The 21788-nt window shown below is 40.2% G+C and overlaps 1 protein-coding gene and 1 non-coding gene across 3 annotated transcripts in view; both read left to right on the top strand.

The window, feature by feature from the left end:
- The window catches only part of WDR43 (WD repeat domain 43), a 259278-nt gene that overhangs the window by 210169 nt on the left and 27321 nt on the right, over positions 1–21788 (top strand). For both annotated transcript variants that reach the window (XM_077959804.1, XM_015112006.3), the window contains 6 exons: positions 670–807; positions 5694–5815; positions 11516–11636; positions 12679–12818; positions 16522–16624; positions 21455–21519. In XM_077959804.1, coding sequence (XP_077815930.1) covers positions 670–807; positions 5694–5815; positions 11516–11636; positions 12679–12818; positions 16522–16624; positions 21455–21519 — 689 coding nt within the window. The remainder of the gene's footprint in view (positions 1–669; positions 808–5693; positions 5816–11515; positions 11637–12678; positions 12819–16521; positions 16625–21454; positions 21520–21788) is intronic.
- LOC114672018 (small nucleolar RNA SNORD53/SNORD92) lies at positions 12271–12355 on the top strand. Its single transcript, XR_003722219.1, has one exon. It is a non-coding gene; the product is annotated as a small nucleolar RNA SNORD53/SNORD92 (small nucleolar RNA).

Below are 21788 nucleotides of genomic sequence, written 5' to 3'. Positions count from 1 at the left end.
AATAAAAGAAGTCTTGTGGCATTTGCCACTTGAGTGAGACTTATGTCTCTGAAGTCATTGAATCACCGAGCCAGCCCTTGACCAGTCACTGGGGCAACCTCTTTTGTGTGTGCTCTGAGCTGCCCTGCTAGTTAAAGCTATTTGTTGACTCAAATTGAAGTTAATGCATGTTTATAAAGGTAAAAACTTTTGAGTCCCTTTTCTCGACAACTAAGCTAGAATTTGTGGAAAAATTAGGAGGGGAAAAGGAGAGTTGGCTGCTGAGGTATGGACTTACAGATTCAGAGAGTTTTGGGTATGAATCTCTTTGGTTGGGGAGTGAAGGCTTCGCTTGGATTGGACCTGTCAGGAGGGGTGGTCTGTTTCTGAGACGTGGAAGCACCATTGAGGCTTCTTGGACCTGTTAGGAGAGTACCAAGAACACACCAGGTTTTCCTATTTGCTGTCTTTTTTCCGTAGGGGTGGGAGACGGGGGACAGAGAATTATGAATTTCTCTTCCCATTGGAGGGATTTCTTTTTAAAGTAGTGAGAAGTAAATCACCCAATAGCTTCTCTCTTCCTGCTTTTTAAAATGTCTTTTGTTGGCTGGTGGGCATTTGTATTTGTTCATTAATGATGTTTTAGTGTTTGAAATACTAAATAAAAACATTGTTTTTCTTGTTTTCCAGGAAAGTCCCCAGAGGAAAAAAAGGAAATCAGAAGCTGTAGGAACGAGTAACCAGACTGACTTATTGGCTCTTGGCACAGCAGTTGGTAGCATTTTATTATACAGCACAGTAAAAGGAGAATTACACAGTAAATTAATAGTAAGTGTGTATATATTTTATTTAAAAGTGATGTGACAGGGAAGCTGATTACTAGAGATTATTAAAAAACACTTCAAGGTATGTGATGGATCTGTGCTGTGGGGACAGTTTAAGTAGCTGAATAGTAATATTTGATAAAAGCTGTAATAGTTAACAGCAGTCCTTAATTATGGGTCAGAGGATGAAGACTTCTTGACTAGGTTTAAAATAAGGAAGGGTTACAGGAACTCTAAGGAATCATAGATAGCAACTGTGGGAAGCAGCTCCCCAACTCTTGACCTAGGGGAATAAAGGAGGCAGTTGGAGTTACTGCTGACACTGAGATCTTTTAGGGGCAGGTGTTGTGCTGCTGTTGCTGTCTCTTGAGGAGTGGCCCCACGGGCATGGGATCCAGACCTCAAACTGAGAAGGAGGCTCCAGGTGCCTGGTGCTAGTGTCTCTGACGGAGGTGATGAGACTGGTTCTCCTAGGGTTGGAAAAATTGCATATTGGGTTCAGCTGCTGCTGTTGGGCATTACCACTGTTGGGGTGATGCAAATAAAGAGACAGGAAGGACAAGTCCCTTTTGTCTCCATCCTTGTCTCCCTCTAGCAGTTCCTATTGGCAGAGCCTATGGATCCAGCTGGGAAATCAGAAATCAGGTTTGCTGAGTCCCAGCATCACAGCAGAATATAAAGGGCGGGTTTGGCATTGGAAGACAGTAACTGAACTGGCCTAGTTGGTTCAGATAATATCTATTGCAGTGTGTTTTTGTTCGCTGGACTTCTGTATATAGGAGTGTTTTAAGTTTTTTGTTTTAAGTAACATTTATCTATAGAAAATTTTTAACTACATAAAGTTGAAAAGGAAAAAAATTTATACCTAAGTCTCTCACTGAGAGATCTTCTTAATAATTTGTGTATTTCTTTGCTTTATACATACATTAAAAAAAATATGGTTGGCCATCTGTTCATATAGTTTGTATCCTGATTTTTTTCATTAGGTTACAACATAACTATCTTTTATATTTGTCAAGAACTGGTTGTAGAGATTTTTAATGCCAGCCTAAAATCCCATTAAGTGGAATAGTCCATTATGTTACTTAACTTGTTGACCATTTAGGGGTTTCCAAATTTTTAAATTGTTGTAAAACAATGAATTTTTTTTTTCTTACATGGATTCACAGAATTACTAACCGAAAATTAGTGAGCCAAAGGGATGCTATATATGTAGTATAAAAATACTTTCTGGAATAATTTTTACTAATTTATGCTCAATATCAGTGATAGGAGATAAGTACTTTATCTCAGCAGTATCATTATTCATGCTGAATAGCCCATTAAAACAGCAACCATGACAACAAAGAAACAGATAATTTGGTAGATGAACATTTTAATCTGATTTTAAGTTTGCATTTAGGAATGTATTGTTTTTTTATTGAATATTACAAAAATAATACTCAACTATAAATGAATTGTAAAGCATTCAGAGATCCATCTCAAGAAGGCATCCTTCCCTATATTCTTCCCCACTCCAAGTTGAGTGTGGTCCTCAGGTGAGCTCGTACATCTACTATAGGTAGGAGGCTGTCCTTTAATTTGATAGGTTTTTTGTGGTCAGCAGGTACCTAGCATCTTGTGCAGTGTGGTAGCCGCTCAGCTGCTGTGGCTGCTGGAGCTTAGAAGACTTATTTTTTAAAGACAGAGTCTCACTCTGTCGCCCAGGCTAGAGTACAGTGGTGCGATCTCAGCTCACTGCAACTTCTGCCTCCTGGGTTCAAGCGATTTTCATGCCTCAGCCTCCTGAGTAGGTGGGATTACAGACGTGTACCACCACTGCCGGCTAATTTTTGTGTTTTTAGTAGAGATGGGGTTTTGTCATGTTGGCCGTGCTGGTCTCGAACTCCTGGCCTCATGTGATCTGCCTGCCTTGGCCTCCCAAAGTGCTGGGGTTACAGGCATGAGCCTCTCTAGAACTCCTTTTTATATCATTTCAGTACCTTACAAGATTGTAAATACATCTTTGACAGGGATGAATTTATCAAAAAGGAGTCAAGAGGGTCAGGGTGAGGGGTGCTGGGATGGTATGGTAAAGTGGAAAGGGACCAGGCTTTGGAGCTAGCCTGTCCTGAGGTTGAATCCTACTCGTTGTGTGTTCATGTGTGAATAATTTAACTTCTCATTCCACTTAATACCCATTCCTTAAGTGGGTATTAACAACCTACCTTGCATGATTTTATGAAGACTTAGATGTAATAATATATTGAAAGTGTCCGGCTTGTAAGTGGTATTTAGTAAATATTTGTTGAATGAGTAAGTGAACAAGTGAGTGAACACATTGCTAAATTGCTTTCCAAAAGGGTATGCTAGTTGACCCTGCCGCTGGCAGTAGTATTATGTAACCTCACCAGCATGGGCATCATAAGGCTAAACACATTGCTACAGGAACAGACTAAAAATGCCACTTTGTTTTGGTTTGTATTTCTTTGATTACTAACAAGGTTGAATACTTTGGTATATTTTCTAACTGAATTCTTTCTATGGAACGTATCTGTTCATGTCTTTTAGTTATTTGCGTGTGTATAAGAATTAGTTCTTTGAGTACACAGCTGATAGGAAGGAAAGTAAGTGAATGTAACATTTTAAAATGTTTTTCTTTTGAAGTGGTAACAATGTTATTTGGAAGTAGCTTTAGTAATTTTGAGTAATCACTTTTATTCTTAGCTATGTACATAGTGATGTTTCATTGTATATGTATTTACTTTATTCCTGCAAGATTTTAATACATAAAGCTAAAAATGGTATAAAAGTAAAGTAACTGTAGGAGAGATGTCACAAGGTAGCATGTGACTATTTGTCAGATGAGTTACAGCAGTCTTGGGAAGGCCTGGAGGAGAAGGGTTTTCATTTGGACCTTCTGGGATAGGTAAGATTTGGATAGAGAAGGGTGGAGAATCCTTTCAAGGGGAAAGGAAGTTGGGGAGATGGCAAGAGCGAATGCAGGGAGACCGGAATGTAAAAGATTGACTTGGCACAGAGTAAACTAATTTAGAGGAGAGGCATACTAGGGGGTAATGGATAATGGATAAATGTGACTTTAGGTAGAAAGAATGAAATGCTTGCAGTGTGGGTGATATAGTACCTCATTCTGCTAAGCGAGTTAGTCCTGGAATGTTTGTGAGATGAGAAACATGAATGAGCTCTTCTCAGTTAGTTTCTATTCCTACGTGCCTCTTAGTGAGTGGGCATCTTGCTGTGCTGTAAATGTGTAAGTATTGTTTCTATGCTACGGCCCCATAGTACAAGTAAGCATTTAGTGTTTACTGGAAGTAACAGTGACTTTTGTTTTGAGACATAGCTTCGGTACTTTTTTTTATAGGAGATTTTTAAAGAATATTTTTGAGTACACTTGATTTTTACCTTAAATGTGGACTTGGGGTGTGAAAGTAGTTTATTTATATATTTATTTTATTATTATTATTTTTTTTGAGACGGAGTCTGGCTCTGTCACCCAGGCTGGAGTGCAGTGGCCAGATCTCAGCTCACTGCAAGCTCCGCCTCCCGGGTTCACGCCATTCTCCTGCCTCAGCCTCCCGAGTAGCTGGGACTACAGGCGCCCACCACCTCGCCCGGCTAGTTTTTTGTATTTTTTAGTAGAGATGGGGTTTCACCGTGTTAGCCAGGATGGTCTCGATCTCCTGACCTCATGATCTGCCCGCCTCCCAAAGTGCTGGGATTACAGGCTTGAGCCACCACGCCCGGCCAGTTTATTTATTTTTAAACAGAGGAGAAGGAAAGTTAACATTTTGGAGTTCTAGCTGTGTATCTCTTTTTTTTTTTTTTGGATATGGAGTTTCGCTGTTGTCACCCAGGCTGGAGGCAATGGCGCGATCTTGGCTCACTGCAACCTCTGCCTCCCGGGTTCAAGTGATTCTCCTGCCTCAGCCTCTCAGGTAGCTGGGATTACAGGCATGCGCTACCACACCCAGCTAATTTTTTTTTTTTTTTTAGTAGAGACGGGAGTTTCACCATGTTGGTCAGGCTGGTCTTGAACTCCTGACCTCAGGTGATCCACCTGCTTCAGCCTCCCAAAGTGCTGGGATTATAAGGGTGAGCCCCACCACACCTGAACTGTTTATCTCATTTTTGATATTGGAAAACTAAAATGGATAAAGGTTAAAGCTTTTAGTTAAGGCCTAACATTTTAGTTAATTATTTGGTAATGACTCTAGGGTTCATATTATCATAACATATAAGACAAGTTTTATTTTCTTCTTGAATTTTTTTTTTTTGTATACCATAAATATCTTCATTTTTATTTGTCAGTTAAAAAAAAAGAGCCGGGCGCAGTGGCTCACGCCTGTAATCCCAGCACTTTGGGAGGCCGAGGCAGGCGGATCATAAGGTCAGGAGATCGAGACCATGGTGAAACCCCGTCTCTACTAAAAATACAAAAAATTAGCAGGGTGCGGTGGCGGGCGCCTGTAGTCCCAGCTACTCAGGAGGCTGAGGCAGGAGAATGGCGTGAACCTGGGAGGCAGAGCTTGCAGTGAGTGGAGATGGCGCCACTGCACTCCAGCCTGGGGGACAGAGCGAGACTCCGTCTCAAAAAAAAAAAAAAAAAAGAGTTGACTCCTACCTCTACAGATTATTAACTGCATCTCTAACATGGTTGCCTCTATTTGCCTTTCACATCCTCTGCCAGTGAGTGGCCTCAGATCACCAGTGGAACCTTTTAAAAAAATACACGATTGGCTCTATCTAGTTCTACCGATCTAAAATATCCACGTATGGGCCAGGAGCACTGGCTTATGCCTGTAATCCCAGCATCTTGGGAGGGTGAGGAAGGAGGATCACTTGAGCCCAGGAGTTTGAGACCAGCCTTAAATTTTTGTTTTTAATCTACAGAGTGGTGGACATGACAACAGAGTCAACTGCATACAGTGGCATCAAGACAGTGGCTGTTTATATAGTTGTTCAGATGATAAGCATATTGTGGAATGGAACGTACAGGCATGCAAAGTAAAGTGGTGAGTAACATTCATGGTATCAGGAGATGCAGTAGAGGTGGATAAATGCTGGACTTAAGGGGAATGCAGACATTAATAAGGTTATAGGTTCCATTTTCAAAGAACCTTTAATCAAATCGAGCATGCAAGATTTTAATACATAAAATACTAAAATACATACAATACGTAAAAGCTAAAAATGGTACAAAAGTGAAGCAACTGTATGAGAGATGTCACAAGGTAGCATGTGACTGTTTGTCAGATGAGTACAGTAGTGATGGGAAGGCCTGGAGGAGGAGAAGGGATTTCAGTTGAACCTTCTAGGATAGGTAAGATTTAGATAGAGGAGGATGGGATAATCCTTTCAAGGGTGGAGAACGGAAGTTGGGGAGATGGCAAGAGCAAATGCAGGGAGACAGGAATGTAAAAGATTGACTTGGCACAGAGCAAAGTAATTCAGAGGAGGGACATACTAGGGGATAATGGATGGTAGATGGTATGGGTGAAAGTATCCTAAGAGCCTGGCTTTGTGTCGTAGATAAAGGTCATAGACAATTGATTATAGTTCAACCACCTGATCCTGAGGTTGGCTGCGTAGGAGATGCTTAGTAAATGTGGGCTGTTGAATACAGTTCCACCTACTGTGTAGTTGAGGACCCTCATGAGGAAAATGATGCCCATGGTCCTGCAGCTGCCAGAGAAGATCCTGCTCTTTTGAGTTCTGGTATAGTTGGGGTTTTAGATTCTGTCTGGTATGCAAGAGAGAGCCACTGGCCGAGTGCAGTGGCTCACACCTGTAATCCCAGCACTTTGGGAGGCCAAGGTGGGAGGATTTCTTGAGACAAGACTGAACAACATAGAACCACCTCTTTACAAAAAAAAAAACAACAACAAACCAGTTGGGTGTGGCGGTATACATGGCCTGTGACCCCAGATACGATGGAGTCTGAGGTGGGAGGATTGCTTGAGCCTGGGAGGTTGAGTCTGTAGTGAACCATGATTGTGCCACTGCACTCCAGCCTGGGTAACAGAGCAAGACGCTGTCTCAAAAAAAAAAAAGGGTGGGCTTGGTGGCTCACGCCTGTGATCCCAGCACTTTGGGGGACCGAGGCGGGCAGATCACGAGGTCAGGAAATCAAGACCATCCTGGCTAACACGGTGAAACCCCGTCTCTACTAAAAAGACAAAATTAGCTGGGCATGGTGGCGGGCATCTGCAGTCCCAGCTACTCAGGAGCCTGAGGCAGGAGAATGGCGTGAACCCGGGAGGCGGAGGTTGCAGTGAGCCGAGATCGCGCCACTGCACTCCAGCCTGGGCGACACAGCGAGACTCCATCTCAAAAAAAAAAAAAAAAAAAAAAAAAGCCACTGCTGGTCAGTGTCTGTGGGATAGTATTCAGAGTAATGCTTTAGGAAAAAGTAATCTGTCAGCAATGTGTACAATTTAGGGAAAGGAGCTAGTTAAAGTCAGAGAAGGCGGATAGATTGTTACTGTAATCCGGTTATAGGATGGTAAGTGTGGGAAGTTAAAATGGGAATGATCGCAATCATTGAGTTGATGTGGAGGAGGGATACTGAGTTTAGTTTTCAACTTTGCTAACTAGGCAAGTAAACCAGTTTAGAGGGAGGACGTACTGGGGGGTAATGCATGGTAGAGGATAGAAATTATGGTTAGAAGAGATAAATGGTTTTGGGGTTTTTAGACAAGTTGGCTTTGAAATAACACTTTGTGAAAGATAAGACCCAGCAGACAGGGTGGTGATAGAGGCTTAGAATTTAAGTGGGGGTTTGGGATTGGAGATGCAGGTGAGTAAATCATCTCCCTGATGGCTCAGTGAGTATTTGTGCTTCATTTTCATTTACTTGTAGCAGACGTAGTAATTTCTATGTTAGTAACCTGTTAGAAATGCCTGCAGAGATTCTGATCCAGTAGGTCTGGGATAGGGCCTGTGTTACTGTATTCTGGATGAGAGGTCACAAAGATAGGTCCTTCACATAGGGACTAGTAATGTTCAAGGAGCCGTTCAACACATTGTGTGCTTTATTGTACGTAATCATAAGCCTGTAAGGTGGACTCTAGCCCCACTTTGCTGTTTTGAAGTAGGTTAAACAAGAGCCTGACCTCTCATACACTAAACTGTGTTGTCTCATAATTTCATTATGTTTCCAGCTTCATCCTTAGCATTCTTATGCTGCTGTTACTTGATTTTGTTTTCTGTTCTAGACGCTATGTATTGATTTTCTGTTGTAGAAGATGAGGATTTAGCTCTTACCTTCTTTTCCCCCTCTCAATTCTTTCAATATTGTCGTATCATAGTGTTTGATAAGCAGTATTTGTTTACGTTATGGACTAGTTAAATATTGTTACAGCTGAGCCTTAGACTTTCCTATGTTTAATATTTTTTGTACAAAATTTTGCTTTTCTTGGGGTTTATAATTGCTTTGGTTTAATTTCATTTTATTAGTTACTAGGTCATTTTCTATTTAGTGGTATAAATCTTCTCAGTTGTTTCTAGACACATCACTCAGTCAGTTTTATTCATTTCTTGGAAGACTTCTTTGTCTTGTAAGTTCTGCTGAATGATGATTATCCTCAGGTTTTCCTTTCTCTCTTTTTTTTTTTTCTTTAGATGGAGTTTCGCTCTTGTTGCCCAGGCTGGAGTGCAATGGCGCGATCTCAGCTCACTGCAACCTCTGCCTCCCGGATTCAAGTGATTATTCTGCCTCAGCCTCCCGAGTAGCTGGGATTATAGGCACCTGCCACCATGCCTGGCTCATTTTTTATTTTTAGTAGAGACGAGGTTTCAGCATGTTGGTCAGGCTGGTCTTGAACTCCTGACCTCAGGTGATCCACCTGCCTTGGCCTCCCAAAGTGCTGAGATTACAGGTGTGAGCTACCATGCCTGACCATGAATTATTTTCTTTTGTTCCTTACATCCTCTCTATTGTGGGTGTGTTTTGATTTGTTTGATTTGGCCTCTTTTATGTTTAAGGCATCTTTCAAATCACTGGAGATCCTGGGCTGCCTGTTGCTATTTGGAAATAAAGCATTAAAAAACTGATTGGTGGCTGGGTGTGGTGGCTTATGCCTAAAATCTCAGGACTTTGGAAGGCTGAGGTGGAAGGATTGCTTGAGCTTAGGAGTTTCGAGACCGTCCTGGGCAACATAGTGAGAACCCCCTCTCTACAAAAATGAAAAAAATTTAGCCAGGCGTGGTGGTGTGTACCTGTAGTCCCAACCACCTAAGAGGCTCGGGCAGGAGGGTCGCTTGAGCTCAGGAGATCAAGGCTGTAGTGAGCTGTTAACCTTGCTACTGCACTCTGCCTGGGCAACAGAGTGAGACCCTGTTTGGGGGGAAAAATACTGATTGGAAGGCTTAGTTATGAGTGTGTGACTTTTCAATTGTTGCGCTTCATTTATAGAGTGATTGGGAAGGCTTCAAATATCAATATGTGTAGGTCATTCCACTGGAACCAGTTACATTTCCCAGAGAGGAATTTTTTCATCTAGTGCTTCTTAAGCCTTAAATGTACATACATCTTACTTGTGCATACAGATCTGATTTAGTAGGTGTATCTAGGTTAGAGCTTGAGAAGGCATAATTCTCACAAGTTCCCAGATGATGCTGATTTATGCTTTGAGTTGCAAAGCTCCTGAGGGATTGGGGTGTGGGGAGGATAGACAGAAGGTATTATTAGCCTAACTAGCATTTTCAATACTGAGTGGGGAAGTTTCAGGAAGCTTATCAGCCTCCTCTAGGCAGGATGGCGATTGTGTCTTATGTATGTATCAACATAGTGAATATATGTTGAATATTGAATGTAAATGAGAATTGAAGCTGTAGGAATCGATGATAAATTGGCAAAAATTTTAGAAGCTGATAAAGGTAAAGGAAGAGTTCTCTCGTACATTATAGCTGCATTTCTTTGATTATCAGTGAGGTTGAATGTTTTGTGTTTATCAACAATTTGTATTTTTCCTATGAGTTGCCTGTTTGCCTGTTTATATCCTTTGTCTATTTTTATTTTGAGTTCTTTTTCTTATTGATATGAAGAAGCTATTTGTGTATTATGTTACTCCTTTGTAATATATATTTTTGATACTTTTTTCTAGCTTTTTACATATATATTATTATTATTATTATTATTATTATTTTTGAGACAAGGTCTCACTCCGTCACCCAGGTGGAGTGCAGCGGTGGTATCTCAGCTCACTGTAAACTCTGCCTCCGGGGTTCAAGCGATCCTCCTGTCTCAGCCTCCTGAGTACCTGGGATTGCAAGTGTTTGCCACCAGCCATGTCTAATTTTTGTATTTTTAGTAGAGACAGGGTTTCACCATGTTGTCCAGGCTGGTCTTGAACTCCTGGCCTCAGGTAATACACCTGCCTTCGGCTCCCAAAGTGCTGGGTTTACAGATGTGAGCCACTGTGTCTGGTCACATAAAATTACGTTTTAATTTTATGTCTTATTTGTGGAACAGAAGTTTTTATGTAATTAAATCAGGCCTTTTTTTCTTTATAATTTCTGGTTTATAATTGTTGTGGAAGACCTTTCCTAACCCTAGGATTATAAAAACATTTTCATACCCTGTTTAAATACTTTTAAATTTAATAAATTAATTTTTTTTGCATGTGTGGCATAATGTAGGTATCTAATTTTGTTTTTCCAATGACTAATTTGACTTACTCCAGTATTGACTGGCAGAACCATACATTTTCTTCCACTTAATAACCTCTTTTGTTATTAAGGTTCCTACTGTTACTTCCTTGTTTTTTCTTGGAGACAGAGTCTTGGTCTGTCACCCAGGCTGGAGTGTTGTGATCTCGGCTCATTGCAGTCTCTGCCTCCTGGGCTCAAGCGATCCTACCATCTCAGCTTCCTGGGTAGCTGGGACTACTACAGCATGCCTGGCTAATTTTTGTAGTTTTTGTAGAGTCAGGGTCTCGCTATATTGTCCAGGCTGGAGGTCTCGAACTCCTGGACTCAGGCCATCTGCCCACCTTGATCTCCCAAAGTGCTGGGATTACAGGCATGAGCCGCCATGCCCAGCCCCTGCTGTTACTTCTTGATTGTATAAGTGAATAGCCAAGTTCCCTGTTGCCTATGACAGCATTAATATGAGTAACAAACAGCAAAGACTTGAGCTTCTAATCATATTTGAGGTAATGAAAAGGAATCATTTGTATCTAATTAATTTTTACCTGTCAGACTGGGGTGTATTCGTGTGAATTTGGGATAGAAATAACCTTTTTGGGTTGCAGCTTTTGAGAAATCATTTGTGTTATTAAGGGAATTAATTAAAGGCCAGCCTTCCAGAGAAAGCGAGAGTTGAGATAGGGTTAGGATGGGCTTGGGGAGGTCTAGCCAGTATGGAACTTTCCTGGGCATTCACAAAGTTCATCTCCTGGGTCACAGAGTGTATAACTACCCATTTTACATTCTTGTCACTCTCACTCACCCATTTTCTGATATGTTGAGAATCTTTATCGCATGCCTGACAAAGGGAGATTGTGCCGTGTTAAGGAACCCAATCAGTGAGGTTTTATCACAGTGGTATATCCAGGGTTAGTTACCTGACACAAGCTTTTAGGGAATGTAATTGTCATAGGACCTGAGGTGATATTTTTAATGATTGCTCAGTTTGTTTTTTTGTTATTTTCTGCTCTGAGTAAAGTTTCCTCTTATGTATTGAGATGCTTTTGTTTCTCTTCACAATATAGCAAATGGAAAGGCGACAATAGCAGTGTCAGTTCCCTATGTATCAGCCCAGATGGAAAGATGTTGCTTTCAGCTGGTCGAACAATCAAACTATGGGTTTTGGAGACCAAAGAAGTCTACAGAGTGAGTGAATCAAATTATTTGTAAGCATAAAAATTACAGTAAACATGGAGAAAGGCAGAAGTTTGAGCCATAAAATATTATTTTAAGAATACAAATTCTTCATTGTCAGGTACATCAAATAGTTTAGTGGACAAAAGTTAGCCTCCTAATCTGATTTGTTGATGTTAAAAAGACTACACATGTCTACTTCAAATGTATTGGAAAAATGAATAGAACCAATATTCAAGAAACAAGATTTTGAAAGAAATTTAAATATATATACCAACTGTGTATCCACAAAAAAGAAAAAGTTACCTTATAAAAAACAAAATAGATTTTGAGACAGGATCTCTCTCTGTCGCCCAGGCTGGAGTGCAGTAACGCCATCACAGCTCACTGCAGCCTTGACCTCCCAGGCTCAAGCGATCATCCCACCTCAGCCTCCTGAGCAGCTGGGAATATAGGCACTTGCCACCATGCCTAGCTCAAAAAAGATTTTCTTAATAAAAAAATTTTTACTATGTGATGATTATGGTAATTTTGATTTCTAGCCTACATTCAGCATTTAGTCTACTTACTGTATTTGACTGCGGAGATTTAGTATTACATTTTTGGAGGAGGAAAAAGCTTTCACTCAGGGCTTACTGAACATTTGGTGCTGTGATGATGCCTTAATATTGTGGTTTCGACTCACTGAGAGTAAAATGAGGACCTACAATTCCTTGGCTGTGTCTGAGCACCTAAGTGTACGCCTTTTAAAATGGATAGAATTAAGTGAATCTTTAATTCAAGAATGTAAGAAATAAAGGTGCAGAGTGGTAGGGTCATGGGAGTTAGAAGGAACATCTAAATTTTCAGTATTTTCAGATGCATTTTTTTAAGAAGTGGGAGTATTGTAGCACAAATAACCTTATTTGCTTAGAATTGAATTTAATAGTTACTTCATTGTGAAGCTCTCCTTTCAGATATGTATCACATATGGTTTGTTTATGATACATATATACTAATAATTTTTGTCCCTGCTTTGAATCTGCTCTCCTAACTGGGATTTAACTTTCTCTAGCATTTCACAGGACATGCAACGCCAGTTTCGTCACTGATGTTCACTACCATCAGACCTCCTAACGAGAGCCAGCCCTTTGATGGAATTACAGGTCTTTATTTCTTATCTGGAGCAGTACATGACCGGTTGCTTAATGTCTGGTATGTAGTTCTTTTGGATTTGGGAGGTAGCATTGAAAGAATCTGTCAGAGCTTATGTAGTTAATGTAAATTATGACTGTGGGACTTTGTTGTATCTAATACTGGATTTACATTGAGTCATAATAAAGAATTGAGCCTGTCTACAAAACAGATCTTTCTGAGAAAAAAATTAAGTGCATTATGTAATAAAGCCTCCTGTGCTTGTTTAGTGATACAGTGGACTGAATAGTTTTGTGGTTGGGCAATTTAGAAATAACTTTTTAAAAATTTAGAAAGACCTTTAATTTTGAAATATGTGGCACCACTGGGTTAATGCAGTAATGTCTGTTTATGGAGGGCATACAAATTCCTTGGCTGTCTGAGAATTTCCAGTAACCCCTTTTTGCAGTAGCTGCTATTAACTAGTTCCCTTTGAAACCACTTTTAAAAGTTAAAATCGGGCCGGGCGCCATGGCTCACGCCTGTCATCCCAGCACATTGGGAGGACGAGGCGGGCAGATCACGAGGTCAAGAGATCAAGACCATCCTGGCCAACATGGCGAAACCCTCTCTGTACTAAAAATACAAAAATTAGCTGGGCGTGGTGGCACGCACCTGTAGTCCCAGCTACTCGGAAGGCTGAGGCAGGAGAATTGCTTAACTCAGGAGGTAGAGGTTGCAGTGAGCCGAGATCGCGCCACTGCACTCTAGTGACAGAAAGAGACTCGGTCTCAAAAAAAAAAAAAAAAAAAATCGGTGATACAAAGTCATCAAAAAAATTTTTTAGAAATTTCCTGGATTTTATTACAGCATCTGATGGTGAAGTTGGCTTGAAAAAAAACCATCCTGCTGTTCATAGACAAAATAAGTAGAGATTAGAGATCTTTTTAGATCTCTACTTTTCTCATCTTAGTAATAATTAATTGAGCATGCTCTTCACCATGTAGAATTACTATGAATTTATACAAGATAATACTCATTAGAAGTGGGACTCATCCAATATGTATTCCTTAAAAAGGTAGTTGTGTGGGGGTCATAAGTCAAAATGTGGGCCTCTGTTTACCTTCAAAACCACCAGCAAAGCCATAATTCCTAATTATGACTCTTATAATTAAACAGATTTGGTTTTCTGTTTCGTGTTTGATTTTTGAGAAGAGCCAATGGAGATAAATTCTTTTAGTTTTAGAGGGTCTGACAATTACATAAGAAATTAGTGGTACTAAAAAATTAAAATCTACTACCAGCATTCCCTGGCATTACTGAGTTGCACAATCTCAAATGTTTTACCACTTAGGCTGCCTCATACGTAGGAGTCTTCAGCTACAAAATTTCATAATATAAAATAAAAGTTGCTTTATGTTAATCTTAAGAACCTGAATAGTATCTTGGTATAAAGGAAATAAACTTAAAATTAACCATACACACAAAAGAAAAATATTAAAAACCATATTGAAAAGCTGCCCAACGAGCTCTGTAAATTTGCGTGGGGATAGGTAGAGCAGGCCTAAAGTTCCCTGATAATTTCCTTTGAAAGACACATTTCTGTGAGGACATAACATGCAAAGGCTTCTTGCTGAGCGAAGATTAAAAGATCAACCCCAGTACTATCTTCTATTGATTAGTTAAGATACTGTGTATAGTGGTCTGATGGCAGAGATTTTGAACATTCATGAATGACTTCATGTTAGAGTGCATCTTACTCAGAATTTTTGCATGAAAACATTTAGAATTCATCAAATCAACTCTTAATTTTCTTCTGGACTCCAAAGAAGCTGGTTTGAGTCATGTTTGTAAATCATGTTTGTTATATATTATTTTTAAAAATGTGTACCTAAATTTTAAAAACAGCTATATTGAAGTATAGTTGACATGTAATGAACTGTACATACCAGAATGTACAAACTGATGAATTGTAACATACATATACATTGTGAAACTCTCACCACAAACAAGATGTTGAATGCGTGTCTTCATGTCTTCTTGTAACCTCTCAGTTTCCAGACTTGTTGACAGGTTTTGGGCCATTACAAATAAAGTTGCTATGGACATTTTTTGTGTACAAGTCTTTATATGGACATGTGATTTCATTTCTTTTGGGTAAATACCTAGGAGTGCAGTGGCTGGATCATATGATAGGTGTACATTTAACTTTTCAAGACATCACCAGATTTTTTTTCAAAATGGTTGTATCATTTTGCATTTTTACCAGCAGTGTATGAAAATGGGAATTCCTTCACATCCTCATCAACACTTGGTATAGCATTTACTTTTAGCCATTCTAATAGGTGGGTAGTGGTATTTTGTGCTGTTAAATTGGCTTTCTCTAATGGCTCATGATGTTAAGAGTCATGTTTTTGCGTTATGGATATCCAGGGATCCCAGTATCATTTGTTGAAAAGATTATCTCTGCTGACTTGGTTTTGCTTATACCCCTCCCCCTGTAACCCCGAACATCTACACACACCCACACATCCCTGCACCCACACTCTTATCCCTATATCAGTTCTCATTTATAGTTGTTAAGTCCTATAAAGTCCCCATGAACACTGATTTAGGCAATAACATTACTCCTTTGGGAAATAGATTAGGTTCCCGTGAGCCTCCAGTTATAACATTTTTGTCATCTATTTATTTTTTGTTTATATTATTTATATTGTAAAGATAGCCAACTTGTAACATTTTTGTCATTAATATATAAAACCTTGTTTTATGTTTGTTTCTATTTAAAGATATTTAATGCATATGTTTTTGATTGATTAACTTGGAATTCAGAGCACTACAACTCATGTCTGAGTGAAGCTTATGTAACACATATTTTCACTGTAAGGCACATCACAGCCTTCTTGTGCTTAGGAACACCATAGAACACTTCAGAAGTATGCTTGGGGGCCATTTTAAATAGTGAAATCTCCAAGAAAGCACAGAAATGCAAAAAACATGGTACTAGCTGAACTACTTGTTGATAGTATGAAAACGGCAATGGGAAGGCAGAAGGTAGCTACCTTAGCTGAAGACGTTGAATGTGTTAGGCAACTCCGATTTTTCACTAGTCTACATGACTGAAGGAGCATAAAATTGTCACAGTGATTTTGAGGTTACAAATAAAATTTTGCAAAAGATGAGTTTGCAAATAAGGAATCCATGAATAGTGACAATCAATTGTATACGTGTATATATATAGGTCTGTTTCTGTGCTCTTTACTCAATACCATTATCATGTTAAATCTCCCCAAATTGACCTACAGATTCAGTGCAGACCCATTCAAAATCTTAGCAGGCTTTTTTGTTTGAGAAATTGACAAACTGATTCTAAAATTCAAATGGAAATACAAATGACAATAGGCAAAATCATTTTGAAAAAGAAGAAAAACATTGGAGGACTAAGATTGATTTCAAGACCTGTTATCAAGTGGCATTAATCATGATAGTGTGGTGTTAGTATCAAGGTAGACAAACAGATCAATAGAAAAGAACAGAATGTTACTCTTGTTTAAATCTGCTACAAATGCATTATTGCTTTCTCTTTTCTCAAGCAACCATGTTATATGGTAGTGACATGGATGTTTCCCTTGTTTTGATCTTTAGTCACTTTACCAGTTTTCAAAAGATGACAAAGCTATTGGGAATCTCATGTGCCGATCTCCCTGCCCCCTTAGGTGTTTGCCTTTTTAGAAAAAAAAAATTAAATCTGTCTTGCGATCTAATTGCTGGTTTTGTTATCTAGGCAGGTCCGATCAGAAAACAAAGAAAAGAGTGCAGTGATGTCATTTACAGTTACCGATGAACCTGTCTATATTGACTTAACTTTGTCAGAAAACAAAGAAGAGGTAAATGGCTCGATTTTTGAGAATTTGTTTTTGGGTTTCACAGATGTTATTTTTACAGTCAAGGTTTTGATGATTTAATGACTTGAAAAAGAGAGAGGACCTGAGGGAGTAACAACAAACTAACAAAATTTAGACTGTTCAAAGGAACTTAAATCACTGTGATAATCTCTTATGGGGGAAGGGAAAATTTTGTACAGGACGGTAGTAAATTCAGGAACTCGTTATGTGAATTAAGAAAAGTTGTTGAGATGGATTTTGTTGCTAGGAGTATGTATATACTATTCTTTAATCAGATGAAATTGTTGGTGATAGATCCTAACTAAGGGGTGTGTGTGTGTGTGTGTGTGTGTGTGTGTATTTATGTATATATACATATAAATAATCTCTTTTTTAAAACATTTTTTTGAGATGGAGTTTCGCTCTTGTTGCCTAGGCTGGAGTGCAATGGCTTACCACGACCTCTACCTCCCGGGTTCAAGCGATTCTCCTGCCTCAGCCTCCCGAGTAGCTGGGATTACAGGCATGCGCCACCATGCCCGGCTAATTTTGTATTTTTTAGTAGAGATGGGGTTTCTCCATGTTGGTCAGGCTGGTCTTGAACTCCCTATCTCAGGTGATCCAACCGCCTCAGCCTCCCAAAGAGCTGGGATTACAGGTGTGAGCCACTGCACCCAGCCTATATATGTATATATTTTATAAGAATGATGTCCTCTTGTTTGCTGCCTATAAAAAAAGAATTTTTCATGTAAAAATTAGGGATTCGATGATTAAAGGATTAAACCTGTTGTCACTCAAGTACTTGATGTTTCTGTTTGACTAAAGCTTTGCAGGATTTTGATTTGCACAGAATCTCATGTTTTTAATGCAAGTTAAGGATATTTCACTTTTAACTCAGTTTAGTTTTGAAATGCATATTTTGCATTAACCTCTAGGATTTAGAGATGATTTAGACATTTTTCATCATGTTTTAATACTTTGAAAAAGTGTTTTGGGGAAAAAGCATTGGTTTAAAACTAAAAAAAATTTGGTTTAATGTTGTTTCTGGCTGGGTGTGGTGGATAACTTGAGCCCAGGAGTTCATGACCAGCCTGGGCAACATAGCGAGACCCTGTCTCTACAAAAAATAAAAAAATTACCTGGGCATGGTGGCATGCACCGGTGGTCCCAGATACTTGGGAGGCTGTGGTGGGAAGATTGCTTGAGCCTGGGAGGTTGAAGCTGTAGTGAGCTGTGATCCTGCCACTGCATTCCAGCCTAGGTGACAGTGAGACCCCGTCTCAGTAAATAAGTAAATAAATGAATATATACAGCTTCTGTTGCTAATAAACTTGGCTTTCTAATATGAAGTGGGGGCCATTGATGATCACATCAGTGATTCCCTATAAAGATTTTTGTCTTTAAGAAAACTAGTAGGGGCCAGGCGCAGTAGCTCACACCTGTAATCTCAGCACTTTGGGAGGCCGAGGTGGGCGAATCATGAGGTCAGGCGATTGAGACCTTCCTGGCTAACACGGTGAAACCCCGTCTCTACTAAAAATACAAAAAATTAGCCGGACGTGGTGGCAGATGCCTGTAGTCCCAGCTACTTGGGAGGCTGAGGCAGGAGAATGCTGTGAACCTGGGAGGCGGCGTTTGCAGTGAGCCGAGATCGCACCCCTGCACTCCAACCTGGGCAACAGAGCAAGACTCCATCTCAAAAAAAAAAGAAAACTAGTAGGAATCCTACACTTAATTACAATAATGATTTAATGTTATTATAAAGTTGTTGGACACACTTGTGCATATTCAGTGTGATCAGTGCACTCACTATTCTGATGATTGGACGTTCTGATCATAGGGAACTCATGAGAAACATTTTGGTATTTTCCCCTATAACTTTTTTTTTTTTTTTTTGAGACAGAGTCTCTCTTTGTCGCCCAGGCTGGAGTGCAGTGGCATGGTCTTGGCTCACTGCAATCTCCGCCCCCGGGTTCAAGCAGTTCTCTTGCCTCAGCCTCCCTAGTAGCTGAAATTACAGCCTGCACTACCACGCCTGGCTAATTTGTGTACTTTAGTAGAGACAGGGTTTTGCCATGTTGGCCAGGCTGGTTTCGAATTCCTGGCCTTGAGTGATCTGCCTGTCTCGGCCCCCCAAAGTGCTGGAATTACAGGTATAAGCCTGTAATTTTTTTTAGACAAAATCTTGCTCTGTCACCCAGGCTGGAGTGTACTGGTATGATCTCAGCTCACTGCAGCCTCTGCTTCTCAGGTTCAAGTGATCCTTCTGCCTCAGTATCCCAAGTAGCTGGGACTATAGGTGCATACCACCACGCCTGGCTAATTTTTGTATTTTTCTAGTAGAGATGGGGTTTTGCCATGTTTGGCAGACTGGTCTTAACTCCTGACCTCAAGTGATCTGCCCACCTGGCCTCCCAAAGTGCTAGGATTACAGGCATAAGCCACCCTGCCTGGCCAAAAGTTTTAAACCTTTATTTGTGTGTGTGTGATTTTTAGAGGTAGGTTCTTTAAGTCTAAATACAAGTAATTTATGGAAGAAAAATCACTTTCCTTGGAGTCTATGTAGAGAATAGACTGAGGGGTGTTTTTGGTTTGTTTTTTTGTTTTTGAGACAGAGTCTCCCTCTGTCGGTCAGGCTGGAATGCAGTGGTGCGATCTCAGCTCACGGCAACCTGTGCCTCCCAGGTTCGAGCAATTCTCCTGCCTCAGCCTCCTGGGTAGCTGGTACTACAGGCACACACCATCACACCCAGCTAATCTTTGTATTTTTAGCAGAGATGGGGTTTCACCATGTTGGCCAGGCTGGTCTCGAACTCCTGACCTCAGGTGTTCTGCCCGCATTGGCCTCCCAAAGTGCTGGGATTATAGGCGTAAGCCATTGCGCCTGGGCAAGACTGAGTTTTTTCTTTCTCTTTTTCTGAGTGAATTCTGTTGCTACTTTTAGATTTAATTTTAGGTTTGATTCAGAGTTTATCTTGGAATACTGTTGGCATTATATTTAAAATGATCAATAATAAAAGAGGGAGCACAACTGTTTTTTTTTGTTTGTTTTGCTTTGTTTTTGAGATGGAGTCTTGCTTTGTCGCCAGGCTGGAGTGCAGTGGCACAATCTCAGCCCACTGTAACCTCTGCCTCCCGGGTTCAAGTGGTTCTCCTGCCTCAGCCTCCTGAGTAGCTGGGACTACAGGCGCATGCCACCATGTCCAGCTAATTTTTGTATTTTTAGTAGAGACCGGGGTTTCACCATGTTGGCCAGGATGGTCTTGATCTCTTGACCTTGTGATCGGCCTGCCTCGGCCTCCCAAAGTGCCGGGTTTACAGGTGTAAGCCTCTGTGCCCAGCCTTTTAAATAATATTTTAACATATTAAACTAGGAGTGATGGATCAGGAAGCCAAGATCTAGTTCCGGCACTTCATATAAGATTGTAGTTAACAGCAATAAGTTAGAATTAACATTCCGAAACAAAACTGATTATGGTATTGCAGAATAATCTGCTTATTTTATCTTCAAAAATTGCCAGCCTCTCTATAGACAGTTGGAGATTAGATTTGGATGCCTGTCAGTTGAAGTTGCAGAACGGAGAACTAGAAAATTTGGTGACGGGGAAATGATCTCTTCCCCTAAACTTTGTTTTTCTTTTTTTTTTTCGAGATGGGGTTTCACCCTGTTGCCCAGGCTGGAGTGCAGTGGTGCCATCAAGGCTTACTGTAGCCTTGACCTCCCCGGGCTCAAGTGATCCCACCCCAGTCTCATGCTGGGACTACAGGCGTGTGCCCACCATACCCTGCTAATTTTTATTGTATTTTTTGTGCAAATGGGGTTTCACTGTATTTCCTAGTCTGGTCTTGAACTTCTAGGCTCTAGCTATCTTCCCGCCTTGGCCTCCCAACGTGCTGGGATTACAGGCCTGAGCCACCGTGTCTGGCCTTCCCTGACAACTGCCATGTAGCACTAAACCTCAGAAAGACTGAAATTTTCTCTAATAAAATGTCTCCTTTCTGAAATTTCTTATTTTTAAATACACCAGTAAAGAATTTTAAACATTGTCAAAGTTGTTTTCACAATGGAAGTTAGTCTCTTTTTTCTAGTTTTTAACTGATATATTACAGTTGTGCAGTTAGTCTTAAAATGTTTTATATATTTCATTTTCTCTCAATATATTGGCTACTCCCTGAATTCTCTCATTACCTTTGTAACTAGAGTAGGGATAGCAGTGTTTTGAAAGTACTTTCATTTAAGCTTTCCTTAAGAAAGTTCCAGAATTTTGAAAAATGAGCTTTAGAGAGGCTGATAGCAAGAGTCTGTTAGGTGGAAGCATGCAGGGAGCCTTGGCCACTCACTGGTAGTGGACGGAGGGAGAGAGGCAGTGAGGGCTTATAACACCCCTTTCTAGGTGGATAGGGGCGTCTCCAGACAGCTTAGGCCACTTACATTGACGGGATGGAGGAAGAGAGGTGATGAGGGCTTACAACATCCCTTCCTAGCCATACATGCAAAATGGCTTTTTCTGTATTCCCGGCATGAGGGCATGTCAGCTCCACGTTGTCAGCCTTTGCACTTGGTGGTAACTTTGTTCATCTAACTTCGAGGGCCCATTCTCCTTGATTGTTACCTTCTTGGCTTAAATATTTATCTAGAATCTTGACACCACCACCACTAGTGGTTATTTTGACAGAGGTAATTATTTTTAAATGGATTCTTGCTGTTTTTATTTTATTTTATTTTTTTCTGGTTACGTAATGGGGTGGGAAGGAGAGCTGAGTTTTCATAAGTTAGATTGGGGACTGGAGTATGTTATCCATTATAATACGCTGGTTACATTTTTCTTTCAGCCTGTCAAGTTGGCTGTTGTTTGCAGAGATGGTCAAGTCCATCTTTTTGAACACATATTAAATGGGTAAGTAAGAAATTTTCCAAGTAAGAAATTTGTTTCTTTCCCTGACTTGTTACTTGGTCATACTCCCACCAGGTTATTCTTTGCATCATATTACTATTCAGCTAGATTATTTTGAAAACAATTTTCTTTGTCCACATGACTATATACATTGCCAGTTAAAGCTGGGTGTCAAATTTATATATTTGTGATGAGGAGAGTGGCTTTTTATGATGCATCCTTAGTAAATGTTGGATAATTCTAATGATACATTTCAGAAGAAAGTGGCTCAG

Source organism: Macaca mulatta, chromosome 13 (assembly GCF_049350105.2).
Source record: "Macaca mulatta isolate MMU2019108-1 chromosome 13, T2T-MMU8v2.0, whole genome shotgun sequence".
NCBI lineage: Eukaryota > Metazoa > Chordata > Mammalia > Primates > Cercopithecidae > Macaca > Macaca mulatta.
The sequence above is the reverse complement of the archived record's forward strand: the minus strand, read 5'-3'. Positions and strand labels throughout refer to the sequence as shown.